General features: G+C 36.9%; 1 protein-coding gene, 1 long non-coding RNA gene and 1 pseudogene across 2 annotated transcripts; 2 read left to right on the top strand and 1 right to left on the bottom strand.

The window, feature by feature from the left end:
- Positions 1-726: 726 nt before the first annotated feature.
- Positions 727-5,831, bottom strand: LOC122142441. The gene is made up of 3 exons (XR_006158604.1): positions 5,055-5,831; positions 943-1,025; positions 727-779 (listed from the first exon to the last, which is right to left on the bottom strand). It is a non-coding gene; the product is annotated as an uncharacterized LOC122142441 (long non-coding RNA).
- A 1,299-nt stretch (positions 5,832-7,130) lies between these two features.
- On the top strand, positions 7,131-9,848 carry LOC122142452 (annotated as a pseudogene).
- A 1,961-nt stretch (positions 9,849-11,809) lies between these two features.
- On the top strand, positions 11,810-15,598 carry LOC109051126 (retinaldehyde-binding protein 1-like). Its single transcript, XM_042753416.1, has 8 exons — positions 11,810-12,025; positions 12,569-12,605; positions 13,026-13,154; positions 13,588-13,792; positions 13,889-14,067; positions 14,279-14,437; positions 14,724-14,834; positions 14,931-15,598. The coding sequence occupies exons 2-8, from the start codon at positions 12,594-12,596 to the stop codon at positions 15,057-15,059; spliced, it is 924 nt and encodes a 307-aa protein (XP_042609350.1). The 5' UTR covers positions 11,810-12,025; positions 12,569-12,593; the 3' UTR covers positions 15,060-15,598.
- Positions 15,599-15,729: the final 131 nt, after the last annotated feature.

The following is a 15,729-nucleotide window of genomic DNA, read 5'->3' as shown; positions in this document are numbered from 1 at the left end:
TTTTTTCAGTTTGAGTTAAAAATACAGCTGTGCATCAGGTTTTAGACAGAACTTGGATTTGCGGGAGTTGGATTATTTGTTTTAATCCAAAAAAATAAAAAAGTGTGTTTTCTTTGATTAAACATCTGTTTAAACGATGAAAAAATGGTGATTTCTTTTTTGCTCCCTTTTTGTTGTAGAATTAGGGGAACTTGGAGGCTCTTTAATTTGACAAAAGTTTGTTGAAATGTTCATTCTCTTCCAGTGGAAATTCACCCAATTAAAGAAATTTCCTTTCATCCATAGATTCCCCAAATAGGCATTAAAGTAGTCAAACGTCAAAAATTGATAAAAAGACAATCTTGCAAAATTTAAATATTTTATTTTTATTATATAATTTTTTGTAATATTTTTTTTTATAAACTATGTTTAAACAACAAATTTTTTTGAATTCAAACATTACTTTTTTTTGCGATTTTTAACAAACAGGTTTAAATCCCAAATCCCAAATTTTTTTCCCGTAAAGAGCATTATACTCATGATAAAGGTCCAGCGTCCTCAGCGTTGTCTGCAAGCCTCTGAGGCCCACAGCCAAAGAGAACTCATTTTATAACTTAAAACCAATATCTCCTCATCAACATAACATCCGTCTAATTAAAATGAGCACTTTAGGACTGCCCTTCACAGATTTCATTTTGCTGCCAAGCATTCTTTCGATTTCATCCGGCAAATTCCAGCACTAATCGTGCTCCATTCTACATTCTCTATTCTGGATGATTGGGCTCAACATCTTTGAGTTTCTAGACATACAGAGAGAACAGTTTTAGCATTTTGCTTTTCTGGAATAATTTTATTAGTAATATGTGCAAACAGTTTTCCTAAAATGAATATCTAAAATATAAATAAAAAATAAAAAAAAAAATCCACGAAACAATTATCATAATAATTTTAATTTATATTTACCTTTTGTAATAGCACAGCACCTGAGTATCTTTGATGCAATTGCAGTGATTTGCTCTGAAATGGTGATGGCCCATTTTTGAACCCTAGAATTACAAAAAAAAAAAAAAAAGGGAAACAAAAAGGGCATAAAAATATAATGTAATGTGATTTATATTACATTTACACCTACCGTTTAAAGGTTTGGAATCAGGTAAGATTTAAAAAAAATATATAATATAGTTTTATTCAGCAGGACACGTTAAATTGACCAAAAATAACAGTAAAGCATGTATAATGTTTTAAAAGATTTCTTTAAAAAAAATTTTTTAATTATTTATAAGAAATATTTATTGAGCAGCAAATCAGCATTTTAGAATGATTTTTGATACATTGAAATAGAAAAAGTTATTTGCAATTGTAATAATATTTCACAATATTACTGTTTTATACGTAATTTTAATCAAATGCAACCTTGGTGAGTTTTTAAAATGGAATGGTGCTACAAGAGAACAATTTGTCCTTGAATTGTTGTAGTTATATAAATATAAAAATCTAAAAAAAATATTTATTCTTTTAGCAATAAAAATCCCTAAAAACACAGATGCACTCACATTGCTATGAAATATGCTTGGTCTTACATGCTCAGCAGGGTCCTAGTATGCATAATAAAAGTCAAATTATGATGCATGAGAATAATGTTAGTTGCACTCTTGGAAGGGCCCAAAGCCTGTGATATTCCTGTGTGCACATAAACCTGGTGTGTATGACCATGTGGACTAGCTATGTGTCTCTGGCTGGTATCTAGAAGGCATATTTATTCAATGAGTGTATCTGCTCAAACAGTTACCACTTCAAGCCAGAACATTAACCTACTAGTTGACAATGTGTAATGTTCCTTGGCCCTCATGAGATCATGTCATGTGCTACTCTTGTCTGTTCTGTATGCCATGTTCTGATGGGTTATTGTCTTGTCATGTGGTTCTCAGTTCTGTTTGCTTATTGGTTGGTTTGTCATGTGACCCTTACAGTAATGTTTGGTATTTATAGCCCTCATGTTGCCATTGTCTCTTTTTGAGTATTGTCCTCTGTAACCACTGGGTGGTGAGTTTATTTTCATGTCTATATTCTTTTTATCCCAAGCCAAGTCAAGTCAAGTCTTTGTTTATTGTTTGGACACTTTTTTGACTTAAATAAAGCTACACTTGGGTTCTTCATAATGCTCGCCTGCAGAGGAATAACAGAATACTTGACCGCTAACATGAATCCAGAAGTTTCTTGCCTCCTCTGCCTTCGTCAAGGCGACAGGGCCATAGAGGATTATGGTGAGGACTTTTGTGGATTGTGCCATTTAGTGGATTTTAATGATGTGGCCCTCAAAAGACATTTTCTGTTTTGGCCTCACAAAAGAAATCTCTTTGTTAATTCCACATCACATGCCTCACTGGACTCTGGCTATTGACTTTGCACTTCGGTTGAGTGGTTCCTCGTTTACTGTGGGGATTGCGGTTGAGGAACCCTGCAATCATACAGGACCCACCACACCAGAGTGTTTCCATTCCCAGCCGTCATGTCTGGAGCTGCTAATGTTATGTCTGCTACTCCAGGGCCTGCTCACGTCATGCCTGCTACTCCAGTGCCTGCTCCTGTCATGCCTGCTACTCCGGGCCTGTTCGCGTCATGCCTGCTACTCCAGACCCTGCTCACATCATGCCTGCTACTCCAGGGCCTGCTCACGTCATGCCTGCTACTCCAGACCCTGCTCACGTCATGCCTGCTACTCCAGGGCCCTGCTCGCGTCATGCCTGGTACACCAGGGCCTGTTCGCGTCATGCCTGCTACTCCAGGGCCTGCTCACGTCATGCCTGCTACTCCAGGGAGTGCTCACGTCATGCCTGCTACTCCAGACCCTGCTCATGTCATGCCTGCTACTCCAGACCCTGCTCACATCATGCCTGCTACTCAGGGGCCTGCTCACGTCATGCCTGCTACTCCAGGGTCTGCTCACGTCATGCCTGCTACTCCAGGGCCTGCTCACGTCATGCCTGCTTCTCCAGAACCTGGTCATGTCATACCTGCTACTCCAGGGCCTGCTCATGTCATGTCAGCTACTCCAGAAAATGGAGGCCGTTTATGAACTCACAGTCTGCCCTATCATGGCCAAGGATGCCGTTCATGAACTCTCTGCTTGTCCTGTAATGGTCATGGAGGCTGTTCATGAACTCATAGTCTGCCCTGTCAAGGCCAAAGAGACAGTCCATGAACTTTCTGCCTGTCCTATTACGGCCGCAGAGGCTGTGGTTAACCTCTTAGTGCTCTTTGTACCAGTCCCGCCTGATCCTCCATGATGGTTCCCCGCACCATCATCTCCACTGAAGGAGTCATCTGCTCCACCGTGGGGATCTTCGGTCCCGTGTGCTCTGCTGTGGTGGCTTCCTGCTCTGCCGGCTCCGCCCTGGCTCCCAGCCTTCCCGGCTCTGCCGCTGCTCCATGGCCCAGGTCTTCTACTGTTCCACAGTCTGCCACTGATTCACGGCCTAGACCCACCATTGCTCCATGGTTCAGGCCCATCACTGCTCCACAGTCTAGACCTGCCTCTGCATCACCGCCCAGGTCCACCATGGCTCCCCCACCCAGGTCTGCCATTGCCCCATGGTCCAGGTTCACCATTGCTCCACAGTCCTGGTCCTTTGTCATGCCATGATCCAGGTCTTGTTTCCCTGTATGGGCCTGGTCCTCCGTCCCTCCCCCAGTTCCACCTCTGCTCCACCACCCTCCTGGACTTTTTGGGATTTGTTTGGATTGGGTGTTTGGATTAGGGCGTCTGGAGCCGTCCTTAGAGGGGTCATTTAGTTTTGATATTTTCTTTGTTTCATGGTCCTGTCATGTGTTCCTTGCCCCTCATGTGATCATGTCATGTGCTACTCTTGTCTGTGTGACATGTTCTGATGGGTTATTGTCTTGTCATGTGGTTCTCAGTTCTGTTTGGTCATTGGTTGGTTTGTCATGTGACCCTTATTGTTTGGTATTTATAGCCTTCGTATTGCCATTGTCTCTTGTCAAGTATTGTCCTCTGTAACCACTGGTTGGTGAGTTTATTTCATGTCTGTATTCTTGTTATGCCAATTGTTTGGCCACTTTTTGGATTAAATAATGCTGATTTTGGGTTCTCACTATGCTCGCCTGCAGATGAATCTTTACACAATGTCTTGAAAAAATAACCAAAGAAGTTCATGAAACAAATCTGACATGGTTTCAGTTGGTTTGTTTTTGTAGGGCCAGTCAGAATTGTGACAACATTAAAGGAATACCCAAAAAAAATTTCAAATTCTGTTATCATTTATTCATGTTGTTCCAAACATGCATGACTATCATCTTCTGTGGAACATAAAAGATATTTTGGGAAATTAGTTTTTTGTCCATTCAATGGAAGTCAGTTGTCACCACAATTGTTTGGTTAACAACATGCTTTAAAATATCTTCTTTTGTGTTCAGCAGAAGATGGAAAGTAAGGTTTGAAACAACATTAAGGTGAGTTAATGTTGACATAATTTTCATTTTTGGGTGAATTATCCCTTTAAAAATGCATTAGAATTTTTTTTCAAATATTTTATTATCTTTTTTATATTATTTTGTGTGTATATATATATGGTTATATAATAATTATATTAATAATAATAATAATATTTTTTTTTTTTTTATTATTTTGTGTATATATATATATATGGTTATAATATTATTTTTCCGTTTCCACCTTAAAATTGTATAACTGCTGCTTACGTATGTCGAGAATGCCTGCCATCTGCTATTGCACTGAATGACTTCCAAGCCTCATGAGAACTGAATTTTACACCTCAGCAAACTCAGGGAATCAGGGAATTACTAAAAATGATCACACAACTCTCAGAGCAATTTCTCTTCCTGTCTTATTAGAATTTCTAATATGCATGGAACTGAAGTCGCCACAGTACAAATTAGACTCTGAGTAGTGTGTCTGGTCTTACAAGCATCTACTAAAACCACATTGGCTGAATAAAATGACAGTAGGAAACAAAACATCATCAACAGAGAAAATCTAACCAGTGGTACTTTAAAAAATGAAGGTGCTAAACAACTGAAATGAAAGTGAATCTTACGTTTCTGGTGGAATCTTCATTTGAGCATGTGTAAAGATGCAAAGCCAGCCTGTGTAGACAGTGAGGAATGTGACCCAAGAAGACCCTCTGATGTTATACATGATGCTGACATCTATCCTTAAGAGCTACATCTGTCACAAGAAGAAGGTCCTGAGAATCCACTACTCCAGTTAGACAACTAAAATTCAATGTCCATTCCACTTACTTCCATTCATTCTGGCCTAAATAATTTCAAACGCCTCTTACAACCCTTCCAAGCTCCTCATCAACTAAACTTGCACATCCAAAAGTTCTTGGAGGGCCTGATGATCCAAGTCAGCGAACCCTTAATCATGCTCAGATCTTCCAGAAACGTCTCAAATTCTCATTGAGCTGTGTTAAGTAATCAATGCTTCTCATATTCAGGATGATACAGATAATCCAAGTAATCCACTTAGTTATCATTAGGTCCTTCTTTCTTCGTGTTAAACTCAGGTGAACATGATATCAAATAATGCATGCTCTCATCACATCATCTGCAAAACATCCCACCTGAAAGATGTTCTCCAAAGTTCCATGGTTCTTGGCATGATATAATCCCAGTTATAATATATAAATCAAGCAAATGGCAAGCCCACTGCTACAGATGAGATTCACTTCCAGAGCATCCAATCCTCCATCACCCAATTTACAGTGTAATCCACTTGGATTACAATCTCCCCACACAGTGGGTTCATAAGCGTGGGGAGGGGAGATGGAGAGGAGAAAAGGGTGGGCACACTTGAGATACGCAGCGGATTGGGCGAGTAAGAGTTTTGTTGTCACTAAGAGGATTAGTAGTGATTTCGGGAGGTTGGCCTATGTCCACAGCTGAGTGAACAGTGAAAAGCTGTGGTTTGTAGAAGGACAAGGCCATCTAGTGGGGACATGACAGCCGCTTGTTTTGCATGATGATATGCAGGCATTCTCATGATGCGCCATCCATCCTGTATGATTTTCTTTCTGTAGGTTTTGAAGAATAGTTCATGATAATTTCATGTTTTCTTAAAGCTAAAAAGCTCCAGATCCAATTCATTCATGTGAAAAAAAAAATAAAAGGGTCTTTAGATGGCCACTAAGTGAACTGTATACTGTTATTTACTATCTGTCATGTGACTTTTGCTCAGGAACTAAGTTGACCATATGCTGTGTGACTTTTTGCTCTCTCTTTTCTAAAGAAAAAAGCTTTTAAGCAGCAAACTATTCTATAAATCAAAAGGTTATATTTCCTTGAATTGTATAACATTATGAGAACCACAGTATATAAATGTGTCTACTTCCAATGAATTTTGAAGACTCTGAGATCATCTATGTGGAGTTCTTCCCATGATCACGAGCAGGAATGGCAACATATCCAAATGGCAACATAAGAAGATCAATCAATATTTCATTTATGATTTTTCGTTTTGAAACCCATGGTAGAAAGAAAGTCATGCATGTTTTATAGTGAATATATCACAGAATTTTCATTTTTTGATGATCTTTCCTCTTAATAACATTTTATTGTTGTCATCAGGGACCTCAAAGGGAAAAAATACCTTGATTTCCTGTTGATCAAGAAATAAGAATAAGAGATAAACAAGTACAATGTTACAAATGATACAGATTTACAAATTACAACATATAGATCATCATGATCAAACTGATTTAAATAAATAAATTGATTAATAAATAAAATGTCAGAGACACACTAACAAGCACTTAAAACAGTTCTCAGCCAAGGCTCTCCAGGAATATGCTCAAATTCATTACAATATCACATTAATATAGTGGAAAAAAATTAAAAATAAAAATCAAATGTGCCTGCACATATTATCTGGCTAGCTGTCAGATTCCTTCAGATTGTATTGCTATTTATCTCTTAGCAGTTTATTTAGCGTACTAATGCAGTTGACTTCCATTCATAAAACGGTCTCTGTCCAAATTCCGCAGTCCACACATTGATTTACACAGCAGCGAAACAAAACAACAGTACATCAATATTTTCAACGAAGAACCCCTGCACTGGCATTTGTTTTGACCAATCAGATTGGAATATGTATAAACGGCTCGACCAATCAAATCGCTGGATTTGGATCTTGTCTCGGCATGTTCTCGTAGCACTGCTTCTCACTGGATCCACGTGTACGCAGAGGTATATGCTAATGTCTAAGTTATCTAAGTTTTACAGCGCTTATAAGCGTTTTTGCTACAATGTTTTAGAATGTAATATTATTTAGGGTTTGTGTTGTTATTATAAACACAAAACGCGACAGATAACGGTAATGTTTCCTTGCTGAATGGTTAGCTAGCCAGTGCTAAGTGACTACTGAATGGTCACGAACACCACTTAAATATAATATAGCGGTAAATAATTGACACTTTCCGACCATCTTCTTTCCTTAGATGGATTATGTAGTCAAATATAGAGTTAATGTTGTTCATGTATGTTAACTTAGTTACTTGCAAGCTGTCTAATTCTTCCATATTGCATCTTGGGTATTATTTGTCATTGATCTCTATAAGGACACAGATACTGTAACTTTGATTGACAAAAGTATCTTCTTTTTTTTGACAGATGTAAAACTACATAGTGACGTAATGTCTGATTCGCCTTGGAGATACTCCACCAGTAATGGTGTGGACCGAAATATGTTGTCAGCCACCAACGAAGAAACAAGCACTATTTCTCATCAAGCTAAAAGAAGAAGGAAAAAGAATAAACCGAAAAAATCCACAACTGAATTCCATGAATTGTCATTTGAACGAAAACGAGGAAAGAAAAGAAAGTCAGATGAGCTTTTGGAAAACAAGATGGAGTGTGTTAAACATAGAGATGTTTCGGATTCTGTATCTGAACAGTCACATTATGTGCAATTCAAAAGGCCCAGAGTAACGTTAACTCCTTATACACTGACTGGTGAAGCTGAGTCGGCATTACCTCTCTGTAACAGCTGGGAGGTGGACAGTGGTTTTTCGTCTGAATCCAGTCCTCCCACTAGTGGCAGGAGTTCGCCATGTGTGGGAATAGACCACTCTAGGCTTGTAGCTATGCAGTTACGCACTCAATACTTGGTCGGGAATTCTTTTGCAGAAATAGTGGCACGCTGTAGTATAGTAAATTATTATGGTAGTGTTTTGTATGATAGATATATTTTACCTCGAAATCCAGTCACAGACTACCGCACAAGATGGAGTGGCATTAGGAAAACATCATTTACAACAGGCAGTGGCTTTTGAGGACGCTCAGAACGAGGTGAGGAGGCACTGTACCTAACTGCACTCTATATAAAAGTTTCTGTTCAAGTGGGTTTATATGCTCTGCCATAATTTGATATTTTATAGTAGTTTTAAACTATAGGGAATTTTTCCCCAGCCGGTACAGAAAAGCCACTAGTTCAGCTGTTTAATTGCCCTGCCAATATTTTTACTGTCCAGTCAAAATATGTATTTTTTTTTTTTTTTTACAAAAATACATTTATTTAATATTATTTAAGCTGACATTTTTATTAATATTAACATAAATTAAAAGATTAACAAATAATAGTAGATTTAAAAAATAGAATTATTTTTTAAGTATGGTACATTCTACTTTTTAAAAAAAAAATTCATCTGTTTACTTTTATATAATTAACAGTGTTTTTAAAAATTTTTTAAATTAGTTACATTATTTTTTACTACAATTATTTTTTTTTTCTAAAATCTATATTATACTCAATGTTTGATTTAGATAATATTTTCTATTTGTATTTTTTATGTATCATGTTGTAACCTTTTTGAGAAACATTTGAACATTTTTAATACACTAGTTACATTGTTTTTAATTATAAAGTTTTGTGTGTGTGTATATATATATATATATATATATATATATATATATATATATATATATATATATATATATATATATAGATATAGATATAGATGCACACACACATAAGTAAATATTTACATTTTTATATTTACATACTAATTATTGAACTATGTTCATAAATGGCTACTGTATTTCTTAGAATATTGCTGAAATAACACTGTGCTTTTTGTCTTTTTTTTTTTTTTAGATTGTCAACATCCTCACAGGGAAGATTATTGTGGGCCACGCCTTATTTAATGATTTCCAGGTTCTTGACATCTCGGTCCCACCACAAATGATTAGAGATACCTGTTCCTGTAATCATCCGACTATGGGATGTTACTAATGCAACTGCACACACATAATAAATATTTACATTTTTATATTTACATACTAATTATTGAACTATGGTCATAATTGCTACTGGATTTCTTAGAATATTGCTGAAAAACACTGTGCTTTTTTTGTTCTTTTTTTTTTTCTTTTTTTTAGCCCCTGTTCCTGTAGATTGCTGCGAACCTCCATTAGATGCAATGTCTCGTTGAAGAAACTGTCTCGGAAACTTCTCAATAGGACCATACAGGTAAGACTGTGTAGCAGATCAGGTTTTTTCATGAGATAAAGTTGGAACATCAAGCTTGTTGTGTTTTCTCTTTACTTGGTGCTTGATGTTTAAATACTGGATATTTCTTTTAGTCTGGAAGAATGGGTCACTGCTCTGTAGAGGACGCTTGTGCTGCCATGGACCTGTACAAGCTGGTAGAGGACCAGTGGGAAAAGAAAATACTGTCCAAGGATTTAAACACCGTCCATACCTCAAACCCCAACAACAACAATCTTGAGCACTACATGCAGGACCAATACTGGCCAGAAAGCATAATGGACTGCAGCCCCTAAGACCAAGAGTTAGGATAATGATGCCAACCTCAATGCTAGGAACTGTCTTTGTTTGGTTAATGTTATTTAAACCTGCAACTTTTCTAAACATGTTAACGGTCAATAAGGAAATACATGGAAATGTTGTAGCTCATTACCTTGCACTTGAAAAGTTTATTTAAATAACTTAAACTTTGACTCTGTAAAATTTTATAATGTTTATTAAGGGATTTTGAATATTAAAGTTAATAACTGGTTTCTAAATTTACACAGATTGTATTTTAGGGAATAACTCCATTGTGAGTCTTAATTTGTATGATCAATATTATTAATGTGTAATGTTAATGGCATTATGCTGCTAGTTAGCACTAAACACTCATATATTGTCATTCTGATAATGCTGTTTATCCAAAAAGTACTGTCATGTGAAAACTTTAAATACAAAATGTTTAAATAAAGATTATGGAAAAAATGTTCTCGAACTCCAAATCAGTTTATAGCATTTCTTTCAAGGTAGGTAAATTTCTGCAAAAAATAAGACAAGTGTCAAACCAAGCAGGAAATTTCTGTGGTCCAAAATTTCTACCGGTTGACAAATTTCTACCAGTGATGGTGTCTGCTGGTTTATCGCTCACCCCTACTGGAAGTCAATGGCTACCGTCACTTGTTTGGTTACCAACATTCTTCAAAAAATATCTTCTGTTTTGCTCAACAGAAGAAAGAAAAGCTGAAACTACATCATCACCTCATTTATCAGTAAATAGGCCTACATTTTGGTCCAACCCATGTAATGCCACTCTTGGCCCCAGTGGCCAAGTGTAACTGCTTTCACTCTTTTCTTTGCTCGTACAATAGTTATATTGTCAAGATATACATTTCAAAACTTGGACTCTAGTATTTTGGTGTTTAATAGACTACGGTGTGATGCAAGCTCTTACTTGGCAGCACATGACCGAGGTCGGATTGAAATTGTGATGTAATGGGTTGTCTTATAAGTTGTCATGTAAATGTTTATTGATCTAAAGATTCTGGCTTAGCTGAAACAATATACCTACATAATAATGAATCTTCACATTTATTGTCTGTCAACTGTGCCTTTACCCCAACAGACGTAAAATGAATGCTGAGCAGCTCTGGTAGCACAGAGACAACCATTGTGCTGCAATCACTGCTTTAGTAATACAGCCCCTCACATTCAAAGGCTAAATCCTGCTTTACAGGATTATGGCCACCCCACCGATCAATGTATCAGTGGGAAACATTGCAGTGGCGTTTGAGGGAGGAATACGATATTTCTGGCTGCAAACCGCTGGCTGCTTACAACTAAAACTGAATTTTTAGTACTGTCTTGAGATTTTAAGACTATTTTTATCTAGCCATTATAAGAATATTGTTAAATATACAAACATTATTATTTATTTAATTTTTTGGAAAGATTTTTAATTCAGTTACATAATTCTTAATTTACTTGTATAGCATTTTAGCTATAAATATCCTTCCAAAGCAGATTTACAAAGCTTCCGCAAACTAGTATTTTGGTTTTTACAAAACTATTTGCAATCATTTAAGTTTTAAATGTCGAAATATATAGTTTATACATTTATTTTCATATTTCTCCGTTGTTTTTACAAGTTTTGTAAAGCAAATTGTACATATACAGCTTTTATGGTAAAAAAATAAAAAAATTAAATCTGATTAGCTGTTTATATGTCGAGTTCCTAAAAGGTTTGATGTTTTAAACTGATGCATTATTTTATAACCTAATTCTAATGAAAATGCCTATCTTGGCATTTGAACATGGCTTTGTGTTCAAGGTCTATTTCCAGATACCATTCACGTTGCCAGCACATATTTTTCACTGGTGCTTGAATCCAGTCAAATCTTATTGGTCAGTGTATTGCCAAACCCTCCCTCACATTTAACCTCTAATATTATTAACCGCTTATATGTCTGACACACTCTTTCTCATAAACTCCATTTTTTTTTTTTTTATTACACAATGTGTTTGGGGTCAGGGAAGGTTCCTTTTGATTAAAATATGAGAGTCATGATACTATTGGCTGCAGGCTATTGGTCAATGTTCTCTTTGCTCTTTTTCTCTTTTTTGGCTGATTAACATCAAATCTGTTCTGCATAATCCATATGACGTTGTTAATCCATCACAGGTAACACTACAAATTATTGCAGCCCGCTGTTCCTCACCTCACTCAGTTCTGGTGGCTTGAGCAGCACCGCATTGTGTCAGGTAAGTGTTGTTTCCTAGGATAGCGCATGGGATTTATGATGTCATTTTTTAAATATTAATGATAATGATGGTTAATTCTCTATTCTTTCAAAGTGTTGGTGGTTGTAATGAGGTAGAATGAATTAAAGTAATCCGGGAGATTTTTTCACTTTCAGCTTTTGCAGTTGGTGCAATTTTCACCTCAACATGTCAGACTAATGGAGATTTAACAATCCTGCTGGAATGCTTGGGATATAGCAAGAAATGTCCCAATTTTACAACCCTATGTCTAAGATTACCCTTCGGTAATCTGCCCTTAAAATTGGACTTCGGGGACTCCCAGGTGGACACAAAGTGTTTCTTGAGAGTCCACAAAAAATGATTTTACTAGAAAACTTCAAAGTTAACACATTAACAAGGTTTTAAACATGCTTAATATTTTTATTTCTGTTTTCTATTAATCCATGTTATTTAATTGGCCTTATTACGATTTTATTGGCAATATTTCATGACATGTTGTTGGAGTCGAAGCATTTTTCTTGTGATCATTATCTGTTTTCACAGAAAGTTGCACTGAGCATCTGAAGCAATGGCTGTTGTTGTAAGTACATTTTTTGTCTTTATTAACTGTAAAACCACATTCAGTGTTTCATTTGCTTACAGGATAAATGATATTATAAGAAATGTTTCCGTTAGTGAAACAAAGTATTTCCCATTGAAGTCTTAAGACCCTGTTATGTCACTCAACGTGATATCTCACCCAGGTTCCTCCAAACCATTACTCACTTGGTGAACAAATGTTTAAGAACGAGGCGGATCTTAGTGTTTAGGGATAGAGCTACGTACATTAGCAGCTTATCCCCATTCTCAGACCGGGTTTACTAGGCTTTACACAGTTCATGTGAGTGAGCTTAGCACTGGCCCACACTAGCTTCCATTGATTAGGGCTACTAAACTAAAGTGTTTGCTCAAACTCAGGATTAGGATCTTTTCATAAGTCTTTCTCCATAACTTTTCATAGAGTGGAACATTCCGGATGGTGTCCGAGGAGGAGCAGGCCCTCAGGGCTAAGCTGGAGCACCTCACAGTCAAAGATCACGGGCCGGTGTTCGGACCCTGCGAGCAAATACCCGACCACACAGTACAGAAGGTGTGAGCAAGTCTTCAGAAAGTATAAAATATACACATTTAGACTGAACAAAGCACATTTTAGCTGTCTAAATATGAATTAACTATAGCTTACTTAATATTAAGTTAGTGAAGCATTGCTATTGTTAAATTTATAAATAAATTTATATACAGCCATATCGCACTGCTACTTGTTTGATATCGCTTATTTAACCACACAGTGACCACACAAAATAAACATCCCAGTAATAACCTAGCAGCCATCTAGCATCACTGTGGCAAGTTTCGCACAATATTTTTTAAGAAAATATAAAAAATCCAGTTCCCACTACACAATGGCATCTCCTGTCGAATTAGCAGACTTCATTGCACATTCTGACTGTCTAAAAAACTGCTACTTTACAAAGAAATTGTTGTGTTTTTATGAATATTTTCAATTGTGATGTTTGTTGTAGGCTAAAGATGAGCTAAATGAGACAGATGAGAAGCGAGTGTCAGCCGTAAAGGAACTCAGAGGTATTATTAAAGAGAAGGCGGACTCTGGAGACGACCTTGCTAAAGGTGTTCAGGACACTTTTGGGGACAAACCCGATACCGTGCTGGTGAGGTTCATCCGTGCCAGAAAATATGAAGTTAACAGGGCCTATGAGCTTATGAAGGGTAAATAGTTTTGCCAAAGGGTTTTTATTTTTACAGTTGCTACCACCGGAATGCTGCTCGCCCTGAGATGCTACTATTGGTTTTATTATCCTGAAGGTTATGTGCGCTTCAGACGGGATTACCCTGAACTCTTTGAAAACTTGACCCCAGAGGCTGTCCGCAGCACCATTGAGGCCGGTTACCCAGGGATCCTGTCCAGCAGAGATAAATACGGCCGTGTGGTGCTGCTCTTCAACATTGAGAACTGGGATTATGAGGAGATCACTTTTGATGAGGTGATTTTTAAAAAAATAATAATAGGCTGAACTGGTAGTAAGTTTGTATTTTGATTGATGTCCCTTTCTCTTTTTCATTTTTTTTTATTATATTAATAAAAAATATACACTACTGATCAAAAATGTTAAGGTCAGTTTTTTGGAAGAAATTAATACTTTTAATCAGCAAGGATGCAGTCTGTCACGTGTATTGACATTGTGTATGTTCCAGATCCTCAGAGCCTATTGTGTGATCCTCGAGAAGCTTCTGGAAAATGAAGAGACTCAGATCAACGGGTTTTGCATCATCGAAAACTTTAAAGGTTTCACAATGCAGCAAGCTTCTGGCATCAAGCCCACAGAGCTGAAAAAAATGGTGGACATGTTGCAGGTGACGCATTTATCTTTTTTTGTCTTAAAATACAGAAGAAATTAGTATAAAATTTATCAATCACGATCACCTGCTAAAAGTCAGTAATTATGTACTTTTATGAATTGCTGCATTCACACCACCAAGTGGCAGTATAAGTCAAAATGACAGCATACCATGACTGATTTTGCATCATTTGAAGATTAGTTAGTTGGCATATCGAACTTTGTAGTCTATAAAGCTATTGATAACACATAAATGTTCATCTTTCCACATCTTAATTGTTGCTTTTTCTTGTGTTTGGCAGGACTCTTTCCCAGCACGTTTCAAAGCAGTGCACTTCATCCACCAGCCCTGGTACTTCACTACCACCTACAATGTGGTCAAACCCCTGATGAAGAGCAAACTGTTGGAAAGGGTAAATTGTGTTGGACAGTATTTGTGGAAAACAAGACGATGAATCATTTTATTTATGATGGATGAGAAAGTGGTTTTGACTTTCTGTGTCTTTGAAGTGTTTGTCCATGGTGATGAGCTGGAGAATTACTTCAAGGAGTTTGATGCTGAAATCCTGCCTTCAGACTTCAATGGGAAAGGTGCCAAATACGACGGCAAGGCCACAGCAGCACAACTTTTCGACTAAGCACTTTTTATCTGTTGCCGCACAAGAAAGCGACTCTGTGTTATTGTAGTTGTATTGTATTACAGAATGATCGAACATGTTTTTGTTTTCTGAGAGTGAACCCAACAACATAGAGATTTTCCCATACCAAGCAGCCAACTTACCGGAAAAGTCTCCAGATGTCATTAAAGAGGAATGAAACAGATACGTTCAGTTAGTTCCCTGACACTGCGTTCTATTGGAGCGCTTGACATTCCTTACTAATCTCAGACAGGGCCCCATCTTCAGATTTAACCCAAAAAATAGATATACTTTTGGAGCAGATGGCAGATGACAGAGTCCAGACATCTCTGTTGTTTCTCTTGTTAAGCGAGAATGGAAAAATACTCAACCCAGTCAATGTTTAAAACATAATTCTAAGAATATGTTTTGAATGGAGAACTTTCTATAGAATGTTAAAGTGAGTACATACATTTTCATTATAAATCAAGTGCACACTTTATTACATTATCATGTATTTCCTGTAAAAGAAAACAAATAAAAACCTTTTGGAATGTCAAACATTGTGCTTGAGTGCTAAATCTATCTATTTCTAGAAAATAAGATGTACAAATTATGGCAGTTTCCACAAACTGGGTACGAAAAAGACTTGAAACTGAAGTCATTAAAAATAAACAAAAACATTAAGGCA

The sequence above is a fragment of the Cyprinus carpio genome, chromosome B25 (assembly GCF_018340385.1).
Source record: "Cyprinus carpio isolate SPL01 chromosome B25, ASM1834038v1, whole genome shotgun sequence".
NCBI classification, from domain to species: Eukaryota; Metazoa; Chordata; class Actinopteri; order Cypriniformes; family Cyprinidae; genus Cyprinus; species Cyprinus carpio.
This window is presented reverse-complemented; position numbering and strand designations above follow the sequence as displayed.

Coding starts and splice junctions, on each gene's coding strand:
- LOC109051126 (XM_042753416.1), top strand. Junction 13,155..13,587: donor CCGACCACACAGTACAGAAG/GTGTGAGCAAGT, acceptor TGTTTGTTGTAG/GCTAAAGATGAGCTAAATGA. Junction 14,835..14,930: donor AGAGCAAACTGTTGGAAAGG/GTAAATTGTGTT, acceptor TGTGTCTTTGAA/GTGTTTGTCCATGGTGATGA.